The sequence below is a fragment of the Jaculus jaculus genome, chromosome 14 (assembly GCF_020740685.1).
Source record: "Jaculus jaculus isolate mJacJac1 chromosome 14, mJacJac1.mat.Y.cur, whole genome shotgun sequence".
NCBI lineage: Eukaryota > Metazoa > Chordata > Mammalia > Rodentia > Dipodidae > Jaculus > Jaculus jaculus.
In genome coordinates, this window is record NC_059115.1 from 67,614,988 (window position 1) to 67,640,649 (window position 25,662).

The 25,662-nt window shown below is 49.6% G+C and overlaps 1 protein-coding gene across 8 annotated transcripts in view; it reads left to right on the forward strand.

Annotated features, from left to right (window-relative positions):
• Atp2b2 (ATPase plasma membrane Ca2+ transporting 2) overlaps nucleotides 1–25,662 on the forward strand; it is a 129,148-nt gene that overhangs the window by 62,092 nt on the left and 41,394 nt on the right. For 4 of the 8 annotated variants that reach the window (XM_045134301.1, XM_045134302.1, XM_045134306.1 and 1 more), the window contains exons 6-11: nucleotides 1,436–1,468; nucleotides 2,498–2,557; nucleotides 8,875–8,916; nucleotides 9,682–9,840; nucleotides 13,647–13,861; nucleotides 20,563–20,805. In XM_045134301.1, the coding sequence (XP_044990236.1) occupies nucleotides 1,436–1,468; nucleotides 2,498–2,557; nucleotides 8,875–8,916; nucleotides 9,682–9,840; nucleotides 13,647–13,861; nucleotides 20,563–20,805 (752 nt within the window). The remainder of the gene's footprint in view (nucleotides 1–1,435; nucleotides 1,469–2,497; nucleotides 2,558–8,874; nucleotides 8,917–9,681; nucleotides 9,841–13,646; nucleotides 13,862–20,562; nucleotides 20,806–25,662) is intronic. The other 4 variants (XM_045134303.1, XM_004651603.2, XM_045134305.1 and 1 more) reach the window with 2 other exon arrangements.

A 25,662-nucleotide genomic window follows, 5' to 3' on the forward strand; every position in this document is an offset into this window, starting at 1 on the left:
CAGCTATCTTGCCTGGTTCTTTCTCCCCTTTCAAATTAAGTGTTTAGTAACTGGGGAGATGACTCAGTCAGCAAAGTGCTTGCCCTACAGGCCATAAAAAAAAAAAAACTGGGTTTGATCCCCAGAACCTATGTAAAACAGCTGTGTATTATGTTGCTCCATGTGAAATAGCTGGTGTGCTTTTAATAACAACTCTGGGGAGACAGATGGATCCCTGGGACTCAATGACCAGCCAATTTAGCCTCATTGGTGAGTTTCAGACCACTGAGAACCCGTGTTTCAAAATAAGAAAAATGGACATCACCTGAGAAGAAGACCACCCAAGGTTGTCCTCTGGCCTCCATCTGCACAGACATACACACATGCACCCATGTACCAGTGAGCACAAAAACATGGCAAAAGAGTCCATATGGCTGGGTTCCCCTCAGGGTAGTTGGCAACAGTCCATGATGCAGGCATCTCTTAGAACAGAGGAAACACTCACACAGAAAATATAGATCTAGGGACCCAGAGCCTAGCAGAGCCAGTTCCTTACCAAACACTTGTGTGGTGTCAGGAGCAGTCTTTTCCCTGCTAGGTGTCAGTCTTTTGTCTCCTTCCCCAAGCTCTAGGGTTGAGCCTTTAACACCCAGCCTGAGGAAAAGTTGATAAGAAGGCAGATGCCTTCTCCCTAAGTTCAGGTCATTCTGCTCCATCACAGTTCAGAGGTCACTGTCTGAGGGCAGGCCCCTTTCTAGTGGGTGCCCTAAAGTGATGGCCACTTCTCAAACCCCCATCAGGAAAAATAGAGTTGATCTGAGGAGAGCTGAATAGGGCTGAGATGGGAATGGGCAGCAGTGTTGGCTTGGGGTCCCAGAGTATATCAGGGCCAGGGTCTATGCATGAGTGAGAACCTGTGACCAAGGGTGCTGGGACAATCAGGTGTGAAGAGTGGGGCAGAGCTAAGCAATTGGTAGACTACAACAGCCTGTACCTATGTCCTTGTCCCCAATGTGGAATGGCTGAGGGGCAGGCACCCAGAAATCTCCCACAGGTGAGTCCTGTGTCTGAGAAGGACAGGCCTTCTGTAGCCCCTGGAGTGCCATGCGGGGTCCTTTTCTGAACCAAGAGGACAGATAGGGAAAAGGACCAGGGAACAAATGGCCCAGGGAAGAGGACACCTGGGAGGTGGTCCAGCAGCTCAGGCCACTGTGAACAGCTAATCTACATGGCTAGACTCCCTCTGCCTTCCTATCCCATCATCAGCTAGGGATGTGGTTTAGAACCCTCCAAACACATGTTCCCGTTCATGGTTGATCCCATGTGCAGCTGTGTGTGCGTATGCGTGTGCGTGTACGTGCACACATGTGTATGTGTGTGTGTGTGTGTGTGTGCTGCGCAGATGAATCTGTGTGTGCTTCTCCTTCATTAACATGTCTCAACAATCATCACACAGGTGTGAAGAAGGGGGATGGCCTTCAGCTACCAGGTACAGTAAGACCCCTCAGGGAACATGGGCTTTTAGAATTAACTGTAGCCATGGCCCCAGGCCCTGTCCCTAGACCATCAGGGTATAGCTAGAGGATGTTGTGTGCCCTCTGCCCTCTTTATATCAGTCCCACAGGACAACCCAACACCCCACTCCGTCCACGCATCCTTATGGCATATCCACCACCTGTCCACTACCTTCACCCTACACACCAGCATGCAGTACGCTCATCACCACAGGACCTCTGTACCCCACCGGCACCCCCACAGAGCCAGCCATCACAACTCCCTGTCACTGAGCACACACAGCATGTGTGCCTCACCCACCAGGGTCCCCTTCCCTCGCCCCGAGTCCCAGACCCCACCCCAAGAAGAAGATATAGGGGTACATTTGATGATCTCATATCATCCTTGATTTCTTGTGTATATAATGATAAACGCTAGAAGGCCCTTCTCCATGGTGAGGTCACTCATATGGGGGTCACCAAGACAGTCTTGAATGTGCTAGTCAGGGAAGGAGGAGGCAGTGATGGGCAGTGACCTGACCTGAAGTCACGACCATTGACAGCTGTTTGAATGGGACTCTTTGCAAGGTGCTGACAGTCACAGAGAAGTCTCCTTCTGAGGGTCAGGTCCCACTGAACCACTCACTGAACCCTGTAAATTGACTCCTGGTCATGGACCCTATCCCTGATAGATCCTCTTCATCCCACAGGGGTCCCCACCTGACTTACTAGGCCAACAGGGTTCAGATGTTGCCACGGAAAAGCGCCATCCCACCTGAGCACCTGGTTATGCTCCATGCTTTATTCCCAAGACCCTCCATGTCTTAGTCCCCCGCCCCTGTGCATCTTCATGGCATCATTTCACCTGCCTCCCCATTTGAGTTCCTTAAGTTTCCCACCGAGATTTTCGTTGTGGTGGTTGTTAAGAATAGAGTCATGCTATGGTCCCACCGGTGGGTTCATGCTGTGGTCGTTACCTTCCCCATGTGACACTGCATTTTCCATCCCTCCACTCCCCCCCGCAGCGGCGGACGGTGCGGCAGCTTCAAATGCTGCTGGTAGCGCAAATGCCAGCCTAGTCAATGGTATGTCTCCCGTGGCGAGCTCTCGGTCTGGGGTGATGGGCTCCTCCTCCTCCTTCTCCTCCTCTCCCCATCTTGGGGCTTTCTCTGTTCTGGGCAATGCTTACCTCTACACGCACGGAGGCGCACCCCTATGTGGGGGGCCACTTAGGAGCAGAGCCATGGCCGAGAAATCAACTCTGTGTGCACTGGCCGCTACCAAAATGGTGCTGGCTACCAGCAGGCCCCTGGACCTCCCACCCCCAAGGGAGCCCAAAATGGGACATGATTTTGACTTCAGATCTGGCCCCCAAGAAGCAGTGTCCCAGCTGGCATGGCTTGGCTCTAAGCACGTTCTTGGCCCTGGCTTTGGGAAAATGGCCTGGGGTCAGGACCTGAGCAGAAACTGGCATCTGGATCCCTAGAAAAGGCTCAAAGCCTTCTCTAAAATCCACAGAGGTGGGGACCCAGGCTGGGATTCAGCTCCCTGACCCCACTTATAGCATGGCTGAGCTACTGGTAGACAGGTGGACATTTCTTCCTCTTCTCTCTCTCTGAGCCACAGGCAGTGGGTCTGCTGGACATGGGCCTAGTTCTGACCTAGGGTGTGGATTGGTGTGTCTTTCTGGTGCCTGGGCTGGAGTGTCTGTGGGTCTGTGCATTCTTATTATTCCTGGGGTGGCTGGGGGTGAGGGTGGCTTCCATGTCCCTAGTGTTGCCTTACTCACAGGCAAGGAGGAATTGCAATGCCTTGCTCTGGGCCTTTGAAGGTGCAGGATCTCTAGCCCCTCTCACTTCAGACACCATCTCCCTCTCCCCAAGTTAGGTCAAACGATAGCCGCCAAGATCTTCTGGGTGCTGTGGGCCATTGGGACTTGTTTGGGAAAATATTTCACAGAGAACCCACAGCAAGGAACAGAAGAGTTGCTCTATGCCAGGCTTGGTTATTTCCCAACCCTTCTGCAAAATGTGGAGACCCTTTTGCCTCCCTGTTCTTCCACTCCCTGCTCTAGGACCCTGGCCAGCCCACCTGCTTTAAAAGTGGCCAATAGAAGCACTGTGTAGATGGCAGGGGTTGAGCAAGGCACTGTAGAGCAGATTGCAATTCTGCTGTGGGTCAGTTCTGGACCCAGAAGGGGGAAAGAGGGCAGCTGGGACTGTGGAAGGTGTCATGCAGCAGGAAGGGGTGGCTGAGAGATGACAGAGAAAAGCAACATAGGCAAACCCATGGCTGAGAGAGAAGGAACAAGGAAGTGGCCCATACTTCCCCCAGGGGATAAGCACACAGGTGTCACCTAAACTGGCCATTCCAGATTTTTAAAAAAGCACCTTAATTTCCATTCTGCACGCAGAACCTCCAGCATCCCAAGGAAAACCACAGGAAGGATGAGGAACTTCCCTTTCTAGTCCATCCATGTTAAGCTGGCCCTGTTTCTCTGTCTCTTTGATCCTCACGGCAACCCCATGAGGCAGGCTTCATTCTACCCACTCAAAGGATGGGTAGACTGAGTGTCAAGGAGGTCACAACGCTAACCCAAGGTCTCAGAACTAGAAAGTAGCAGAGCTTGGATTTATGTCCAGACATGGATGACTTCAGAATGTGTACTTCTCTAGCCAGGTGTAGTGGCGCACGCCCTTAATCCCAGCACTCCTCAGGAGGCAGAGGTAAGAGGGTCACTGTGAGTTCGAGGCCACCCTGAGATTACATAGTGAATTACAGGTCAGACTGGGCTGGAGTAAGACCCTACCCTGAAAAGCCAAAAAATAGGTAAATAAAAATAAAAAACAAAATATGTACTTCTCCTGATTCAAGGTTCCCTAATGGATACTAAGTTTTTCAAGGAATTGACCAGGTATTCTCCTAGGAAAACAACCCAGTGAGCAAAGATGTTTGAAGGCTAGACATGGTGCCCAGAACTACAATTGCAGCACTGTGTAGTCATGAGTTTGTAGCCAGTCTAGGCTACAAGATGAGACCCTGCCTGAAAAATTAAAAAAAAAAAAAAAACACAAGCTCTGGGGATAGCATAATGGTTAAGGTGCTTGCCTGCAAAGCCAAAGGACCCAGGTTCGATTCCCCAGTACCCATATAAGGCAGATGCATAAGGTGGCGCATGCTTCTGGAGTTTGTTTACAGTGGCTAGAGGCCCTGCTGTGCCCATTCTCTCAGGCTGTCTTCTCTCTCTCTCTTTCTCTCTCTCTCTGTCTCCTTGCAAACAAGTAAGTATTTTTAAAAGAATTTAAAAAAACAAGTATGGGAATATAGCAACTACCTAGTGTGGACAAGGCCCCACATACACTTGTAGGACCAGTGCTCCGAGCCATTGCTTTAAAGATATGTTCACAGGACCCAAAGCCTGGGCATCACCTGAGAAAGTGTCCGAAATGCATGTCAGGTTCCAACCCAGGCCGATAAAGAAGCGCGTGAATTTTAGCAAACGGTCCTCCCTCCAAGAAAGAGAGGATGCCAAAGCCAGGCATGGTGGCGCACACCTTTAATCGCAGCACTCGGGAGACAGAGGTAGGAGGATCACTGTGAGATCGAGGCCACCCTGAGACTACAGAGTGAATTCCTGGTCAGCTAGAATGAGACTCTATCTTGAAAAAAAGAGGGGTGCCCAAGGCTGCACTTTGGTGAAAGGGAGGTCGCTATGATCTCACCTCCTTCCTCTGAACCAAACTTTGATGACTTGTATGCAGGGGGGGAAAAAATCTTTGGTAGCAGTGTTTCCCCAACTGTGACCCCCCAATCCCCATGTGGAAGGTGGGGGTATTCTGTACCTCAGACATCATGATTGCCGTTGTCATTTTCTTTTTTTTTTTTTTTTTTTTTTTTTTTTTTAATTTTTATTAACATTTTCCATGATTATAAAATATATCCCATGGTAATTCCCTCCCTCCCCACCCCCACACTTTCCCGTTTGAAATTCCATTCTCAATCATATTACCTCCCCATTACAATCATTGTAATTACATATATACAATATCAACCTATTAAGTATCCTCCTCCCTTCCTTTCTCCACCCTTTATGTCTCCTTTTCAACTTACTGGCCTCTGCTATTAAGTATTTTCATTCTCACACAGAAGCCCAGTCATCTGTAGCTAGGATCCCCATATGAGGGAGAACATGTGGCGCTTGGCTTTCTGGGCCTGGGTTACCTGACTTAGTATAATACTTTCCAGGTCCATCCATTTTTCTGCAAATTTCATAACTTCATTTTTCTTTACCGCTGAGTAGAACTCCATTGTATAAATGTACCACATCTTCATTATCCACTCATCTGTTGAGGGACATCTAGGCTGGTTCCATTTCCCAGCTATTATAAATTGAGCAGCAATAAACATGGTTGAGCATGTACTTCTAAGGAAATGAGATGAGTCCTTTGGATATATGCCTAGGAGTGCTATAGCTGGGTCATATGGTAGATCAATCTCTAGCTGCTTTAGGAACCTCCACACTGTTTTCCACAATGGCTGGACCAGATTGCATTCCCACCAGCAGTGCAGAAGGGTTCCTTTTTTTCCACATCCCCGCCAACATTTATGATCATTTGTTTTCATGATGGTGGCCAATCTGACAGGAGTGAGATGGAATCTCAATGTAGTTTTAATCTGCATTTCCCTGATGACTAGTGACGTAGAACATTTTTTTAGGTGCTTATATGCCATTCGTATTTCTTCCTTTGAGAACTCTCTATTTAGCTCCTTAGCCCATTTTTTGATTGGCCTGTTTGATTCCTTATTAGTTAACTTTTTGAGTTCTTTGTATATCCTAGATATTAATCCTTTATCAGATATATAGCTGGCGAAGATTTTTTCCCATTCTGTAGGTTGCCTCTTTGCTTTTTTCACTGTGTCCTTTGCGGTGCAAGATCTTTGTAATTTCATTAGGTCCCAGTGGTTAATCTGTGGTTTTATTGCCTGAGCAATTGGGGTGTCATTTTCTTTTCTTTGGCACCCACAAACTATCGTTGTTTGGAGCCTCAGTTGCTCTCGCAGCTATCACTGCGTCAACGCTGCATCCCTATGAGCTGCGGTCCGTGTGCTGTGCTGCAAGCGCTTTCCCAAGCATTCCCTTGGTTGCCATGGCCTATTTCACAGAGGGGGGAAGGAAGACTTGGGGAAGAGAAGTGACATTTCCTACGTCTCTTTGCTTAGTGGCCTGCCCATCCCTAAAGCTTGTCAGGTTGTCTCCAGGTCCAGGATCCTCACACTCTCATCCCTGGTGATACACAGAGAGAATGGGTCCACCTTGCCTCTAAGACAGTACTCATCCTCCATTCCATGGGATCCTACAATATGTGAGGCCAAGGCTGCCTGTCCCACCACCGGGCCAATCTGGCCAAGAAGAGACCCAAATAATTCCCTTGCTTCTGACAAAACAGGCCATCTGCACCAGAGCATTCTTAGACATAGCTCCCTCCCTCCAGCCTATGCATTAGTGATCATTTTCCTGGCCACGTGATGACTGTGGCAATAAAAGAGGAAATTGCTAGCCGGGTCTAATGGGCACGCGTTGCAGCTAGCACATCTGGTCATCTGCAGTACAAATAAAGACCCTTCAAGCCTTCCAAGAGAGACTGTTGCAGCCCAGTCCTCTGGTACCGCTTAGCCTACTTAGTGAAATTATTTCAAGAAATAAAAGTAATTGTTTCTCATTGCTACTTGCTATATAGAAAAAAAAAAAAGTTTTCTCTCTGGTTTTTGAATCTAGAAGAAAGGATTTTACAACAGAACAAAGGGACCTTTGTCTTTAAACCCCAGCGAAGGAGTGGTGAGGAAGAGTACTTGAACGGAAAGCAATGAGCCAGGGTCCCAGGCCGAACGCATGTCCCTTTCAGCCACTAAATAAATAAATAAATATAGTGAGGCTGGCAGGCTGCTTCAAATGTCCACGTGCCTCAGTTTCCTCTTCTGTAAAGTGACAAAGGAGCTGCCAAGAAAAGATACTAACAAGCCTGGTGTGATGGCGCACGCCTTTAATCCCAGCACTCGGGAGGCAGAAGTAGGAGGGTTGCCATGAGTTTGAGGCCACCCTGAGACTACAGAGTGAATTCCAGGTCAGCCTGGTCTAGAGCTAGACTCTACCTTGAAAATCAAAAAAAAAAGGTTGAAAAGATAGCTTAGCAGTTAAGGTAGTTGCCTACGCAGCCAAAGGACCCAGGTTCGATTCCCCAGAATCTATGTAAGCCAGATGCGCAAGGTAGCACATGCATCTGGAGTCTGTTTACAGTGGCTGAAGATCCTGGCATGATCATTCTCTTCTTCTGTCTGTCTCTCTCCCTCTTTCTATCTCTCTCTCTCAAATAAATAAAATTAAATTTAAAAAAAGAAACACCAAAAAAAGTGGGGTACTGGAGAGATGGCTTAGCAATTAAGCACTTGCCTATGAAGCCTAAGGACCCCGGTTTGAGGCTCAATTTCCCAAGACCCACGTAAGCCAGATGCACAAGGGGACACATGCATCTGGGGTTTATTTGCAATGGCTGGAGGCCCTGGCATGCCCATTCTCTCTCTATCTATCTGCCTCTTTCTTTCTGTTGCTCTCAAATAAATAAGTAAAAATAAATAAAATTTAAAAAGACTGAGGGGTGGGGATGGAGAGATGGCTTAGCCATTAAGGCACTTGCCTGCAAAGCCTAAGGACCCAGGTTCTACTCCCCACAAAAGCCAGATGCACAAGGTGGCACACGCATCTGGAGTTTGATCGCAGTGGCTACAGGCCTTGGCATGCTGTCTCTCTCTTTCTCTCTTTCTTCCTCCCTCTCTCTCTCTCTCTCACATAAAATAAAATAAGAGTGAGAATAATAAAAAGGTTAGTGCTATAGCTTTGTGGTAGGCACTTGCCTAGTACGTACAGGCCCTAGGTTTAATTCCCAGGAGGAGGAGGGAGAGAGAAAGGGGGGAGAGTAAGGAAGAAGAAGGGAAGGAGGAAAGGGGAGGAAAAGGAGGAGGATAGTATCTGAACAGGGTCCCCTTGTCCTCTCAGCTAGACGAGGCTCAAACCCAGGGTTCTCCTGCTTTCTGCACACACTCAGGTCCCTTTCATCCTCAGCTATGGTCCTTTCTTTCATCCTATAGAACACTCAGAGTCAAAGGTTGGTCCAACAGAAACCCTGTCCCCAAGCACCCTAGAAAAATCCAGAGCCACCGGGCCCCACAGCCCCATGGCTAATGTAATGGTCAGGCTGACCTTCACCGTGGGGCTCCCCGGGCATGCCTGAACAGCTTGGCCCTTCCTCTGTCTGTGACATGAGTGTCTGTGGCCTGTCGCGTCTTTGTGGTGACCGATCGGTTGCCGTCTGTTCTCTGTTGTCTGTTGAAATTCTCTGTCGTGTAGGTAAAATGCAAGATGGCGGTGCGGACAGCAGCCAGAGCAAAGGTAACTGTTTCCGTGGCCCCTGTGGCCCTCCTCGTGGGACTGCAGTCACAGCAGGGGCAGACACAGCCACACCTGGGGGCATCTGTCACCTTGGCGGGATAGCTGTCATGCTCATAGTACTGGGCCAGAGAGAGAAGTCACTGTGGGGACAGGGTCTGCTCCAGGGCCAGGATCTTTTAAGCCTGCATTCCCACTGCAGTTAGCTCTTGGAGACCTTTATGGTTGGAGGTGGGCAGGTCAAGAGCTGGCTGGGTCTCTCCATTCAAAAGAACCACAGACCCTCCTGTCCGTCCCACACTGAAGGGGCCATCCTGGCTGGAGATGGGGACTTGGCACCCACCTCCAGGAACACTCTCCTTTTCCCCTAAAGGCTTGCTTTGTGTCCCTCCTATCCACTTGCTCCTTAATATCCCAACAGCCTGGCCCCTGAGACAAACTGGGGAAGTCCATGTTCTTCTGTCCACCTAACTGTGGGAAAGCTAAGAGACCATCCGGGGTGGAGTCCGTGGGTTTGGTCAGGCCCTGTGCATGTCACTGCTGTGTCCCAGATTCCAGGTGCCAGACATAGCTGGGATCCAGAGAAACACCCCCCCACACACACACCTAAAAGGGGCACATCCTGTCCCCAGCTTCTACGCCGGCCATACAGGGCCCAGGCCGGGTGGCCAGCATCTCCCCTGGGCAGGCAGGATGGCTGCTGAGCACCCTGGCCTGCAGGCTGACCACGTGTCTGTGTGTGCACACGTGTGTGCTCTGCCCCTGCAGCCAAACAGCAGGATGGCGCGGCCGCCATGGAAATGCAGCCCCTGAAGAGTGCGGAGGGCGGCGACGCAGATGACAAGAAGAAGGCCAACATGCACAAGAAGGAGAAGTCGGTGCTGCAGGGCAAGCTCACCAAGCTGGCGGTGCAGATCGGCAAGGCGGGTGAGTGTGTGGCCGGCCCCGGCCCAGGCGTCCCTCCGCCGCTCCACCAGTGACGCGTGGAACGTCCCCCGGAGGGTCCTTCACACCTGCCCGCTCCAGATGTCAGAAGCAAACAGACTCCCACAGCCATGGCTGGGAGAACATGAGCCAGTAACTCTCTGTCCCCCTCCAAACACACAGTAACTCTGCCCCCCACACACAGTAATTCTCTGTCCACCTCCAAACACACAGTAACTCTCTGCCCCCCACACATTAACTCACTGTCCCCCACACACAGTAACTCTCTGTCCCCCAACACATACAGTAACTCTGGCCCCCCACACACATACAGTTACTCTCTGCCCCCCCACGATAACTCTGCACCCCCGCACACACATACAGTAACTCTCTGCACACCCCCCCCCACACCCCCAGCCCTGAGCCTCCGCCTCCTCTTCTGTAAACTGGAATAACCTTGTCCCTGTGTTGACAGGCAGCTAGGAGAATCATGGGAGACTAAGTAGACAGGGCACCCAAGTCTATGGCATGTGCTTTGGGCCAGACCCTGAAGGGTCTGGAGTTCTGGGCAACACGGACCTTACTCTGTGGACAACGAGAGCCATGGAAGAGGTTAGAGCAAGAGAGGTGAGCCCGGCGTGGTGGCGCACGCCTTTAATCCCAGATCTCAGGAGGAAGAGGTAGGAGGATCGCTGTGAGTTCAAGGCCAGCCTGAGACTCCATAGTACATTACAGATCAGCCAGGGCTAGAGCGAGACCCTACCTTGAAGGCCCCCCCCAAAAAAAAGGGGCAGTGGATAGGAATGCATTTGGCCTTGATAATGAATAGCCAGCCTGGCTTACAGTACAGAAGAAAGACCAAAGAGGTTAAAGGCAGGGTCAAGAACCCAGGCAGAAGCGCTTGTCTGAGACCCACCAAACACCCCAGACTACAGTGCTAGCTGTGAGCAATGGCTGATAAACCCTCCTCCCCGGGCCCAGGCCTAACGCGGCGGCAAGATGAGCCCCAGCCCTCCAGCACGGCCTTGACCTCCCTTCCCCCCAACACAAGGTTGTGCAAGTGCCAAGGCTTCCCACCCAGCGGCCATGTCTCCAGCTCTAATTATAGACAGACACCACCACGGTGTGGGGAAGAGAGGCAAATTATAGGCTCCGCGGTCTATATATAAACTTGGGGGCCTGGAGACGGCTCGTGGCTGCTGAGAGCTTGGCTTCCCGCCCCTGCAGCTGTCAGACAGGGCTGGATCCTGGGCTGTGGGGCCCTGCAGCTGGAACTGGGGGATTCGGGGGCAGGGAGGAGACATAGGCCCAGGGATTTCCTCCCTCCTGCCATTGCTGTCACGGGCAGGAGACTCCATGTGGCGCTGGGAGATAAGGAATCTAAGCAAGGACAACCCTGTGGCCTCTAAAGTCCTCTCCACCCTGGGCCGTCACCTCATCCTACCAGGAACGGCACTAACAGCCCAGCTCTGCCTCCCTCGGGGGCTGAATTCTCAGAAGGCGAATCTGGGACGGGTGGTCAGGGATGTAGACGTGGGTGCTGCGGGTGAACCTGCCATGCTGCAGGTCAGGGAGGAAGGAACTAGTTGCTGGTAAGCTTTCTAGAGAATTCCTAGTCTATGTTTCATCCCATGGAATGGGATCTTTAGATCACCTTATACCAGATGGCTGGGCTTTGAGGAACCCCACACCCCCGCATGACAGCCGTGGGGTCCTGACCGTCCGTTTGAGGTGTGCGTACTCACAGGCTCCCAACCCCCGCCCTGGCGCCACCTCCTCTAGCACAGGGCACAGATGGGCACAGTCTCCACAACGTCTGCACGGGTGCCCGAGGAGAGTGGGGGCTGGGCACGCTGACCTGACAGAAGGGACCCCAGGGGGCCACCGCATTCTTGGAGCCCTGTGAGCAGGTGTCCCTGTGTCATAGGTCTGGTGATGTCAGCCGTCACAGTGGTCATCCTGGTGCTCTGTCTCACCGCGGACACCTTCACGGTCATCAGCAAGTCACTTCCCCTGTCTGAGCCTCAGTGTCCTTATTCAAATAGCGACCACTTATTGTTTCCTCAGGTTACCACTGGGAGGCTCCCCCACATGGCCCTGGGGTCCCCTCATATACTACCTCCTCCAAGAAGCCATTTCCTAGTAGCCCCTCCTCTTCCGTCACGTTTTCCTGGCATTTTTTCTTCACGGAAGTCATCCATGTTGGAAATGTTTTTGCTATAGTTGAACACAGTAGCACACACATGCCTGTAATCCCAGCACTGTTTGAGGCAGTCTAGGCTTGTCTCGAAAACAGATCCCGCTTTACTCATTCAGTCAACAGAGATTGCTTAGTGGTTAAGGCATTTGCCTGCAAAGCCAAAGGACCCCAGGTTCGATTCCCCAGGATCCACGTAAGCCAGATGCACAAGGTGGTGCACGTGTTGGAGTTTATTTGCAGTGGCTGGAGGCCCTGGCGCGCCCATTCTCTCTTTCTCAATCTGCTTCTTTCTCTCTCTCTCTCTCATAAAGAAATAAATAATATTGGAAAAAACAAAAAAACAGGGAAAAGGGGGCTGGGCAGACACTTGTGCAAGCATGGAGATCTGAGTTTGAATCCCCAGAGCCCATGTAAATGCCTGAAACCCCAATGCTGAGGAGCTGGACAGGGGCTCACTAGCTAGTGACTCTGGCAGAGCCTGTGAGCCCGAGGTTCAGTGATAGACCCCGCCCTCAAAAATAAGGTAGACAGTGCGAAGTGTGGCACCTGATGCTGAACTCTGACCTCCACTCGCTCCTATGAATGCACATACATATGTGCATATTGCATACATGTACACATGCAAGATAAATAAAATATGTAGCTTGAGAAGCTCTTTTTAAATGTTTATTTTCTTAAACATCCTGTTTCTTTTTGTTGTTGTTCATTTTTATTTATTTATTTGAGAGCGACAGAAAGAGAAAGTGGTCCTGGAGAATTAAGCCTCGAACCGGGGTCCTTGGGCTTCACAGGCAAGCGCTTAACCGCTAAGCCATCTCTCCAGCCCTAAATTTTTATTTTATTTATTTGGAAGAGAAAGAGACAGAGAGAGAATGGTCACGCCAGGTCTTCTAGCCTCGACAAACAAACGCCAGATCACCTTGTACATCTGGCTTATGTGGGTCCTGGGGAATCAAACCTGGGTCCTCAGGCTTCACCGGCAAGCGCCTTAACCGCTAAGCCACCTCTCCTGTCCTTGAAAAACTCTTGGTGCTGCATTTGTCTCTGGATTCCTTGTCTCCCTCCCCCTTTAGACTATCAGGTCAGAGGGCAGAGTTTCTGCCCTTGTTACAGCCTATCCCTGCGTTCCAGATATACCAGTCACCTGGCGTATCAGAGATACTCAGGCGTTTGTTGAATGAATAAGGAGAAGATTCCCACGTGACCTCATTATTACGAGACAACTGCATGCAGATACCTGTTCTTATACTTAAGTGGCCCCTCGGCACACATGTCTGGAGTGGCTGCTAGGTGTCACGTGGGCACCGAGCTAGGCGCTTGATATGCATTGTCTGCATTTGAGCTTTGCAAAGCCCAAGGCGGGGGGGGGGGGGGGGGAGGCAGGAACCCCGTGTCCCTCCTGCAGTGAGGAGGGGACCAGATCAAGACGCGCTCCAGGTCACAAAGCAAGGAGGTAGCAGAGCTTGGAGGTGAGCCAGCCGGGCCTCTGCCTGACCCCAGGGGCCTTCTGATGGGGCTAGGCCCACGCCCAGCTCCCCCTCCCCCGCCCCCAGCCAGGGTCCTCCCCGCGCTCCTCGGAGCCCCGTGAGCAGGTGTCCCTGTGTCGCAGGCCTGGTGATGTCGGCCATCACGGTGATCATCCTGGTGCTCTACTTCACCGTGGACACCTTCGTGGTCAACAAGAAGCCGTGGCTGCCCGAGTGCACGCCCGTCTACGTGCAGTACTTCGTCAAGTTCTTCATCATCGGCGTGACGGTCCTGGTGGTGGCCGTGCCTGAGGGACTCCCGCTGGCGGTCACCATCTCGCTGGCCTACTCCGTGAAGGTGAGACAGGGGCAGGGGGTGCCGTAAGGTCCTCCGGACTCAGACGCCTTTGAAAGCCCGAGGTAAACAAGAGAGCCGGGCCCTGACCGAAAGAGCCCCCACTACTTAGCTCAGCCCATGCGTTACCTTAGAGGGAGGCAGACTGGGGTTGCCAGACCTGCATTGTTGTTCCCCAAGAAAAGCTAGATCTGGACTTGATGTAAAGTCTTCAGAATTGTATGATCAACTTAAAGTTGAAAATTAAAAAAAAAAAAAAAAACCCAGCATAGGGCTGATTGTAGTTCAGTGATAGGTCACTTGGCTTGCATGGGCGGGGCCCAGGGTCCAGTCCTCAGCACCACAAAAAAAAAAAAAAAAAAAAAAAAAGTAGAATAAACCAGAATCCGTGCCCACCCCACTAAACCTAGGCACAAGTCTAGTAGTCCTGGTTTTATAGGCCCTCCGTAGCCACAGTACAGGGGGTCTCAGATGTCCCGCCGAAGCTGCGACAGAGGTGAGCCGAATCCACAAAGGCACTCCCTCCCCTCAGCTATCAGCTGAAAATGAAAAAGGTTGCTGAAAAAGCCGGGTGTGGTGGCATACGCCTTTAATCCCAGCACTTGGGAGGCAGAGGTAGAAGGATCGCTGTGAGTTCAAGGCCACCCTGAGACTACATAGTGAATTCCAGGTCACGCCTTTAGTGCTAGACCCAGGAAGCAGAGGTAGGAGGGTCGCCTTGAGGTTTAGCGCCCCCCCCCCCAGAATGCATAATGAATTCCAGGTCAGCCTGGGCTAGAGCAAGATCCTACCTTGAAAAGACCAAAAAGGAAGGAAGGAAGGAAGGAAGGAAGGGAGGAAGGATGGAAGGAGGACAACATAAAAAGTTTGTTGAGAGAACTTTTGTATGTGTGGTATGCATGTGTGTGTGTGTGTGTGTCTGTGTGTGTGTGTGTGTGTGTAAGTGTTCACCTGTGTTCAGTGCATATGTGTCTGGGGTTACATGTGTGTGTGGGCACATCTATATGGAGGTCAGAGGCTGATGTCAAATGACTTCCTTGATTGCTCTCCACCTTGTTTATTAAAGCAGGGTTGGGCTGGAGAGATGGCTCAGTGGTTAAGGTGTTTGCCTGCAAAGCCTAAGAGCCCAGGTTCGATTCCCCAGTGCCCATGTAAAGCCACATGCACGAATCAGCCTGTGTGTCTGGAGTTCATTTGCAGTGGCAGACAATGTCTCTCTCCCTTTCCCCCCGCTCCTGGCAAGTGAATAAATATAAAACAGGGTTGCTCACTTGAACCCAGGGCTCACTGATTTGGCTAGTCTCGCTAACCAGCTTGCTTCAGGGAACCCTTGCCTCTACTTCCCAAGGACTGGGATTTCAGGGGAGCCATCATGCGCCCCCACCCAGCATTTACGAGGGTGTTGGGGATCCAAACTCAGGTCTTCATACTTGCATGGCAAGCACTTTTCCCACTGAACCATCTCAGGCCCCCCCACAAAAGGTTTTACAAGCATGTATATGGAGCACTGTCCAGGAACGTTTGCTGACAAAGCTCAACTTTTCGAGCCTGTCCTAAGTGCCTGCTTCACCTGGGAAAGCAGTGGCCTTTAAGGAGCTTGTATACTATGTGTCAGACACTCTCAGGCCACATTTTCCCTCTTCTTCCTCTTTCCCTGAAGTTTCCCCTCCTCAGAGGGCAGGGCCCTGGATCCTCATTCCCAGAGTCCCAATGCCAGGAGGTCCCTGCAAAGGCTTGTGCTCTAAGAAACTGGCAGGGTGGCCAGAGGGCACAGTGGGCATCAGTTTTCAAGCTGGGATTTGGACTGGGCTCTGCGATGTAATTTCATACAGAAAGAGATCTCCCAGCAGGTGCCAGCAAGTGGCAGTCCTGTGTAAGGGATACCACCTTTATCATCTCCCTGTTTTAGGGTTCTCAAAGAAACTCCATCCCACAAACCAAATCCCAAGCAGGTCACAACACGATGCTCCTTGGGGGCCCAGGATCCAGCAAGGGGCATTCTTACGTGGCTGTGAGTCGGTTCCCGTAACCACCCCACTGAGCTCAGGATTTCCAAGGTGGATGTTCAGGGAGAATTGTGAGCTACCTAGTTCTAGACCTGTGCGTCTTTTGCAGTATTTATCTCTTGCACCTGGTGCCGTTGGTCATCTTAGGTCATGTGACTAGTATAGCCACCTGACAACACATGAGGCCACCTCTTCTCTGAGCTGACCCTGAATGCTGCTATCAAGAGCACAGCAATGACCACTTGGGTCAGCCCTGACCAATAGGAACAGAATGTGAGCCGCATGCACCATTTTAGATGTCCTAGTAACTACCTCTTTTTAAAACCATAAAGACGGTTAGGGAGATAACTCAGAGGTTAAAGGCACTTGCCTGTAAATCCTCTTGGCCTGAGTTCAGTTCCTCAGTACCCACATAAAGCCAGATGCACCAAGTGCTACTTGTATCTGGAGTTCCTTTACAGTGACCAAAGGCCCTGCCCTGCCTGTACCTTACCACCTTCTCCCTCCCTTTCCTTACAAATAAATAAAATTATTTAAAAATAAATAAAAAGGGACTGGAGAGATGGCTTACCCATTAAGGTGCTTGCCTGCGAAGCCTAAAAGACCCATGTTCGACTCTCCAGATCCCACGTAAACCAGATGCACAAAGGTGAGGCAAGCACAAGGTTGCATGTGACCACTAGGTGGCGCAAGAGTCTGGAGTTCAATTTCAGTGGCTGAGGCCCTGGTGTGCCAATACTCACTCACTCTCTCTCTCTTTCTCTCTCTCTCTCTCTCCCTCTTAAATAAAAAAATTAAAAAGTAAAACAAAGTACAAAGCAACAGGTGATATTAACTTTCTCTTATGTATATGTGTGATGTGCATGCATGTGTATATGCAGGTTCACATGTGTGTGAATGTGTGTGCATACGTGTGTATTAATGCATGTACATGAGTGTGCGTAGAGGCCAGAGGTCAGCATCGTGTTGCCTCAACCACTGTCCACCTTATTTTTAAAAAGTATTTTATTTTATTTTATTTTATTTATTTGATAGAAAGAGTCAGAGAAAAAGAGAGAATGGACACACCAGGGACTCCAGCCACTGCAAACGAACTCCAGACATGTGCGCCCCCTTGTGCATCTGGCTTACATGGATCCTGGGGAATGGAACCTGGGTCCTTTGGCTTTGTAGGCAAGCGCCTCAACCACTAAGCCACCTCTCCAGCCCTGCCCACTTTATTTTTAAGTTTTTTACTTATTTGCAAGGAAAGAGAGAGTGGGAGGCAAATTATGGGGTCTCTAGGGCCTCTTGCCACTGCAAACAAACTGCAGATGCACGCCCCACTTTGTGCACCTGGCGTTACATGGGTATACTGGGATTGAACCCAGGCCACCTGTCTTTGCAATCAAGCGCCTTTAACTGCTGAGCCATTTCTACAGCCTTCCACCTTATGTTTTTTGAGGCAAGGTCTCTCACTGAACCAGGGACTCAACAGTTTGGCTCGACTAGATAAACAGAAATCCCAGGGATCCTCCTCTCTCTGCCTTCCCGGTGCTAAGATTCCAAGCTAATGCCACCACACCCGGATTTCACATGGATGCTGGGGATCTGAACTGAGGTCCTCTTGCTGGTGTAACAAGCACTTTACTGACTCAGCCATCTCCTCAGCCTGTGATAGTGAACTGAATAACACAGTTTACTGCGCATGTTCGAATTATTACCAACCCAACAGGTGATCAGTATAAAAATCACAGAGAGGGGCTGGAGAGATGGCTTAGCAGTTAAGGCTCTTGCCAGCGAAACCAAAAGATCCAGGTTCAATTCTCCAGTACACACTTAAAGCCAGATGCACAAGGTGACGCATGTATTTGGAGTTTGTTTGCAGTGGCTGGAGGTCCTGGAGTGTCCATTCCCCCTCTCTCCCTCTCTTTATCTCTCTCTCTCAAATAAAAAATAAAATATTTTTTTAAAAAAATTACAGAGATAATTCCTCTGTCCTTTTCACAGTGTCTTCAAAATCCACTGTGTCTTGAACACAGTCTGGGTCAGCTACATTTCAAGGGTTTATTAGCCTCTGTGGCCACCACGTTGGACAGTCCCAACAAGAGATTGGCTTGTTTTGTTTTTAGAGACAGGATCTCACTAGGTAGCACAGGCTGGCCTTGAACTCACAGCAGTCCTGCTGCCTCAATCTCTCGAGTGTTGAGATTATAGGCATGGGCTCACCCGACTAGTCTTCCATTAAGAGACAAACCCTAAGTGAGGCAGGTGGGTGGTGGCTCATTAGAATGATCCAGATTGTGAAGTTAAGCAGAGCTGTGTGCAGACCGCAGTTTCCAACCTCTCCAGGAGTGTGTGTGACCTTGGTCAATTCACTTTGCCTAGAGTTCACCAAAAGAGATTACCAAGATGTACTCAGGTCTCACAGGGTTCTTACAACACCAGACCACAAAATAAACACAAGAGGGCTTTGCAGACTATAACGTGTGTTGCAAATTCAAATGGCTACTGACAGTGCCTCCTCTCTACCTTTATTGTTACTACTGTCCCAGATTGAAATAAAGGAAATACAATACATATATATAATCTGACCAGTATTCATTTTAGTAACATAAATCTCTATTACAACACCGCATTTACACTCCTCATTTACCCTTGTTATGAAGAGTTACAGTGAGGAGAGAGAATAAAGGAAATCAAATTCCTAGTCACAGACAAGTGCTCCATCTGACTCGGCCTCTAGCAGCCTTCCACATTTCTGCTTGCAGATGGGGTCAGGGTGTCGGTAGGGCCTGCATAAGAATAACTTCACTGACATCACTTGCTTGAGAACCAAGAAGAAGCTAGGAGTGTAGAGCTGAGCCAGAAAGAGAAATATATAGAATAAAAGAACTAAAAAAAAAAAAAAAAAAAAAAAAACCACAGGGGCTGGAGAGATAGCTTAATGGTTAAAGACACTTGTTGGCAAAGCCTGCTAGACAGGCCCAATTCCCTAGCTACCCACATAAGAGCAGACAGACATCTATTTGCAGTGGCAGGAAGCTTTGGTGCACCCATAAACACACCCCTGCCCTCCATACATGCACAAATAAGTAAATCCTTTAAGAACATATGTAAATTATTATAAATTTTTAAAAAAGGATCTTGAGCCCAGTGTGGTGGTGCATGCCTTTAATCCCAGCACTTGGGAGGCAGAGGTAGGAGGATTGCCATGAGTTCAAGGCTACCCTGAGATGACAGAGTTAATTCCAGGTCAGCCTGGACCACAGTGAGACCCTACCTCGAAAAACAAACAAAATAAATAAATAAATAAAATAAAAAGGATCTTTATATGTAGGATATTTCTTCTCTCAGTGGTTGTTGATGGCTCATTTTTCCTCTTTCCATAGTTGTATTATTTAAAGTTTGTGATTTTTATAATGCAGTGTGTTCATTGTGGAATATATGATTTATAAAGTCAGGTGTGGTGGCACATGCCTTTAATCCTAGCACTCGGGAGGCAGAAGTAAGAGGATCACTGTGAGTTCAAGGCCACTCTGAGACTACACAGTGAATTCCAGGCCAGCCTGGGCTAGAGTGAAACCCTACCTTGAAAAAAAACAAAAGACAAATATGATTTATAGATTTGAAATAGAAGCCAATAGAAATTTAAAATTCAGCCAGGTGTGGCAGTGCATGCCTTTTATCCCAACATTCAAGAGACAGAAATAGGAGGATCACTGTGAGTTCAAGGCCACTCTGGGACTACAGAGTGAGTTCCAAGTCAGCCTAGGCTAGAATGAGGTCCTACCTCAAGAAAATGAAATTCTATAACCCAATGATAATGTTATTTTTATATTTCACAGATATTCTCTTACATATATCTAAATAGGTAGGTAGGTAGGTAGGTAGGTAGGTAGGTAGGTAGATAGATAGATAGATAGATAGATAGATAGATAGATAGATAGATAGATATAGAGATATACATATCCTAAATATATCTACTTATGGTAAAATTGACGCAACAATGAAAACAGGCACCTGGGCTGGAGAGATAGCTTAGTAGTTAAGACACTTGCATGAAGCCTAAGGACCAGGTTTGGTTCCCCAGTGCTCACATAAGTCAGATGCACAAGGTGGCACATGTGTCTGGAGTTTGTTTGCAGTGGCAAGAGGCCCTGACACATCCAGTCTCTCTCTCTCTCACTCTCTCACTCACTCTAAAAAATAAACAAATAGAATAATTTTAAAAAAGAAAATAGACACCAGAAAGGTATGATACATCACCAAATAAGGCAGTTACCTATGTGAAGCCAAAAGAAAAATATTTGAAGTAGAGAGGAACCCAACCTTAATTTTTTATCTTTCCTACTATTTTTCCCATATAAAATATAGATAACAGTGGACAAAGTGCTGTACATCTATAATCTCAGCGCTCAGGAGGTGGAGGTGGGAGTCTGTCCTCAGCTACACAGAGTTCGAGGACAGTCTGTGTTGTATAGGTAAATGCTAAAGAGGTGGAGGCAGGAGGATGAGGAGTTTGAGGACTGCTTAGGCTACACTTTAAAAATAAAAAAAAGAATGTATATAACTTGAACTCAAATTAATAAATTCAATTATCAATCGTTTATATGGTCCAAATTATTTATAAAGAAGGAAGAAAGGGGCCATGCACCTGGGCAAAAGAACCCTAGGGCTCCCAGATGGCCAAGGTCTCCCTCTCACCCCCTTCTCCAGAAAATGATGAAGGACAACAACCTGGTCCGCCACCTGGATGCCTGTGAAACCATGGGCAACGCCACGGCCATCTGCTCGGACAAGACCGGCACGCTGACCACCAACCGCATGACAGTGGTACAGGCTTATGTTGGTGACACCCACTACAAGGAGGTTCCTGACCCCAGCTCTATCAACGCCAAGACCATGGAGCTGCTGGTCAACGCCATCGCCATCAACAGCGCCTACACCACCAAGATCCTGGTAAGTGGGTGCCAGCCACATCCTCCTCCAGGGGAGCCCCAGCTGTAGGAAGGTGCCGAAGCAGCTGGCAGAAGCTGTGATGTGACCGGCGTCTTCAGTCCCTGCTGACTGGTGCTGAGATGATCAGATAGCTAGCGACTCATCTCCCTGTGACTTAACGCTCCAATAGTGTTGCTGTAATGTTTGCATAGCCAAAAGAAATGATCACTGTTCATTAGTATTAGTGATTTCTACTACCAGATTTAAAAAAAAAATCATCATACACATACATACATACACAGGGACAAGCTTTTCTTTAGTTAGTTTTTGCGGGTAATAAATCACTTCAACTTAGGACTCAAAATAACTGTATATATAGTAGGCACTTTGTATGCATAGCTTCCAGGTCCGCTGGTTCAATCAGCAATGGATCCAAAATATTCAGGACAGGGCTGGAGAGATGGCTTAGAGGTTAAGACACCTGTCTGTGAAGCCTAAGGATCCAAGTTTGATTCCACAGTACCCACATAAGCCAGATGTACAAGTACAAGCTGGCACATGTGCCTGGAGTTTGTTTGTAGTGACTAGAGGCTCTAGTTCTTTAATTCTCTCTCTTAAAAAAAAAAAAAAAAAAAAAAAACATGCTTCAGGGAAAACACTTAAGTTAGAAACACTTAAGTTAGGCCTATGAACGGTACTGAACGTATGCATATTTATTTCTCTGGTCTTGATGCCCTAAGCAATAAACTGGTTATTTGCATGACATTTACATTGCATTAGGTATTTTAAGTTGTTAGAGGTGACACATCCAGAAGGATGGGCTAGGGCCAAGTGGATGTGTCACTGTTTTACAGGAGGGTCTTGAACATCTGGCGCTGTTGGTGTCTGGCGGGGATCCTAGAACCAATGCCCTGCTGGTGGTTACTGGGGTTGGGGTTCGACTGTCTTTAGCTGCCAGTCCTCAAGGTTAGTGCTCATGTTGGGCTTAGTGAGGTGACTCTGCCGGTCTCTGCTGGCCTCCTCTGTGCCCCCTTGGTGGCTCAAGCAACTCTGCTGATCTTGGGAGGACAGGAGCGTGTTCCAGCCTAGCCCGGGCCTGGCTGGCTCTACTGAGCTCTGCCGGCTCGTGTCTCCTCCGGCAGGCTCGTCTGGACTTGTCCACGCGGAGACAACAGGGTTCAGAGAGAACAGAGGTGGAGAGGGTCTCTTGAGACCTGGGCTATGACGCTGCCACAGTGTCACTCTGCCCCATTATATGAGTGAATGCACACACATGGGGGGGGGGCGGGGAAGCCTACACTCCCAGCGTGGGATAACAGACATTACTGGGGTGCTGCGCAGGGCCTGAGTTCAGAGAGGGGAAACCAAATGACCGTCTTCACAGAGAGGCTAGCTAGTGCTGTTAGTTACTGCAGACACATTACTCGTTTTGATGAGGAAAAACTCGCCATCTCGGCCAAGCTGCAGGACTCATTGTGCCTTCAGCCCTGTTTGTTTCAGGAGCAGGAGTCACCTCGTGGTAATTAACCAGATTTTGCCTATCCAGATGTCTGCTCGTGCCCAGCTGTTAGGGTGTTTTCTGAGGGCGCTGCATCTGGGCTCCGGCGAGCATGTGTTTACCCAACAGGGTGCCCAAGACCTGACCTCCCCTCCTGTCTCTAGCCTGCTGCAACCTGCCAGTCAGCTTGGACGTGGAGGAGCCCCTGGAGGTCAGCCGGGGAGGAGCGTGGGAGTCAGCTGCAAGGGCCATCAGGGCTGGTGAGGGAAGGAAACAGCTTCCAAGGCCTCCACCAGCTGAGCGGCCATCCACCCCACCCCGCCCCACCCCGGGATCTGCAGCCCGGGAGGCAGGATTGACGAGGGGGAAAGCAGGTGGGCAGACCTGTGCGGATGAGCTCTAGAGAACCCCGGACGGAGGGCTGCGGGGGAGATGTCAGAAAGGACAGCATGCTTGGCTCCTCCTGCCCCTCCCAGTTTGGGAAGCAAAGGAAATCAGCTCTGCTTTAATATGTTCCCCAAGCCATCCCAACATGACTGAGATGTTGTTTATGACTTCGTCTTGCAGGTGTGTCAGAGGGGCACGGGGTGGTTCCCGGAGCAAGCTGCAGGCAGTTGGAGGCGGCCACGTGGTCACAGCCCTGGGGGGTCGGCATGCTAGGTGCGCATAGTCAGAGGGAATTCTCAGGAGTAGCGCCCAGGCTCTGCCACGAGGGAGGCTCTGCCTGGACAGCTCCTCCGTGGGACGTTTCCGTGGAGCAGTGTCAAGATGTGGTTGCTGAGGCTGGGCAGAGACTAGGGACCTGGGACCCAGGGTGTCCCTAGTTTATAATTCAAATCAGGTCACTTACACCTTGACTACCAGGATCCCCTGCGATGCCTCAGGCCCTGGCATCCGAGGACCCCTGTGCCTGTCTTTCTGGATCTTTCTGAAAGTACTATGGGACTGCACAGTTCATTTTGCTGTGGGAAGGACAGCAGAGGTCCTGGTATGAATGGATAGTGGTTAAAATGCCTACTCTGGCCTGGGTTTAAATCCTTTCGCTAGCTGTGTGAATAAAATGAGTTAGCCAGGCGTGGCGGAGCACGCCTTTAATCCCAGCACTGGGGAGGCAGAGGTAGGAGGATCACTGTGAGTTCGAGGCCTCCCTGAGAATACAGAGTGAGTTCCAGGCCAGCCTAGGCTAGAGCGAGACCCTATCTCAAAAAAGTAAATAAAATAAAATAAGTTACTTAACCTTCTCTGTGCCTCAGTGTCTTGGGGAAACAGGATTGTCGAGAAGATACCTTGAGCTAGTAAACGGCAAGCACCTTGCACATATCTGGCATGTGACTGTCATACAATAGAACTGTGTTATCATTACTCAGCTGTAAGTCCCCTGTTCAAAGGGGAATTCCATTTGTAGCCATGCAGAGGCTAAGAAGCAGACAACAGAAAAAAAGGGTCTTGCCCAAAGCCCAACAGTCTGCTAGAGGCAGAGCCAGCCTAACACAACCCTAAACACAGATGCGGAGTCAGAGGACCCACCCCCGGTCCTCGCCGTCACCACCGGACCTGCAGAGCCTTGAGCCTGCACTGGGTTTGTGAACAAGGCCTAGAGTCCAGGCATTCACGCCCGGGCCCTGTAGGCCAGACAGAGCAAAGGAACTCCCAGGGGCTTGTTTTTAGGCCCTGATGCACACCAAGACAGCTTGGATCAGGGCAAAAGTCCAGCCACTACCCTGAAAACCAGGTGGGAACTTGAGGCCACAGAGCAATCAACATGCAGGAGAAGACAGCAGGAGAAAAATGTCATTTCCTTTCCTGGGACTGGGCCAGGAGCCTAGCAGGGACAGTGGGCTCTGGCTGGCACGGGACTTCCACACAGTGTTTCCTCCTCCACAGGGACACTGTCCCTCTGTATTCTTGCTGTCCATGTGGACTGTGGTCACTTTGACAGTGTGTGACCTAAGTGTGTCTCCTCTGGTCCCCTGGAATATACCTTTGAGAAATACTGGGTGGATAAGTGGGAAAAGTGAATTGATTGATTGACAAATAAGTGTGTAATCGATGAGGTAAGAGGGAGAGAGGGAGGGAGATAGAAAGATAAATGGCTATCAGTAGGTGAATGGGAAGATGGATATAGGATGTGGAGAGGTGGATAGATGGATTGTGGAGGTAGATAAATGGATACAGATGGATGAATGAGAGTGGGTAGGGGATGGATGGATGGACGGACGGATGGACGGATGGATGGACGGACGGATGGACTGATAAATGGCTAGAGTGGGTGAGTGGATAGGTGGATAGATATGGATGGATGAGTCTGGGTAGGTGATGAATGGATTGATATGAGATGAATGGATGGATATGTGTGCCAGTGGGTGGGTGAGAATGAATTGACAGAAGTCTTTTTCTTTATTAGTTATGTACACAGCCTGTATACAGCTATGTTGGTACCATCATTAACCTCCTCCCTGTCCTCCTCCCTCCACAGGGACCCTCCACGTTAGGAAATGTGGGTCGTACATTGTGGGGGTAGCCATCAGTTATGGGGCAGAGGCAATGTCTGTGCATAATGTCCCAACATGTAACTCTATCTTTCTGCCCCCTCTTCCGCAAATTTCCCTAAGCCATGATGGGTTCGTTTTCAGTCTACTTCATTGATGAGGTGTTAGGAGCCTCTGTGTCTCTGGATCTCTGGTTTGGTAGGAGTTGAGTGTTCTCTGTGTATGTCTCCTTCACCCTTGTGCTGGTACCAGGTTCACCAAGAAAGCAGCACTTTTGCTCACTTCCCCAATTACTCTTGGTTTCAGTTGGGGCTCTGGTGAGGTGCGATGGGCTGATTCTGTCCTCAGGATCTGAATCCATCTGAAAAAGAGAAGCAAATTCTCCAACAGAGAGTGAAGTCAGCACCAGATAAATGGGATAACCATTATTGATTTAGAGAGAATTTATTAGGTGTAGGCTCTCTTGTAGCCCACGATTGGTGGGAGCTTGATAGTGGAGTGTGGGCTTGTTTTCTGGGTATGGTTCTGACTTGTTTCCCAGCTCCAGCTATGGGTTCCATTCTGCTGAGCAGATCAGTTAGCCAAATCAAGAGCAGTTGGTGTCCCACCGTGGCTGTGTGCCACTATTGCACTTGAGTGAGCATCACGTCAGGCTATTTGCTGCTGAGTAGCTGAGACCATGAGTTGCTTAGACAGACATTGGTCATCCCCCCTCCAGTTGCTCATGTAGCACCTCCTGGCACTAGACGAGCTGTCTGGGGACTGACTTTCTTTGACAGGAGTTTTGGGACAGGTCTTGATCCCAGCTCCCGTGGCTGTGAACAGTAAAGGCTGGCAGCAGATCCGGGTGCAGAGCAATACCAGTGCTCGCTGACCTGGACGTCCCTGACC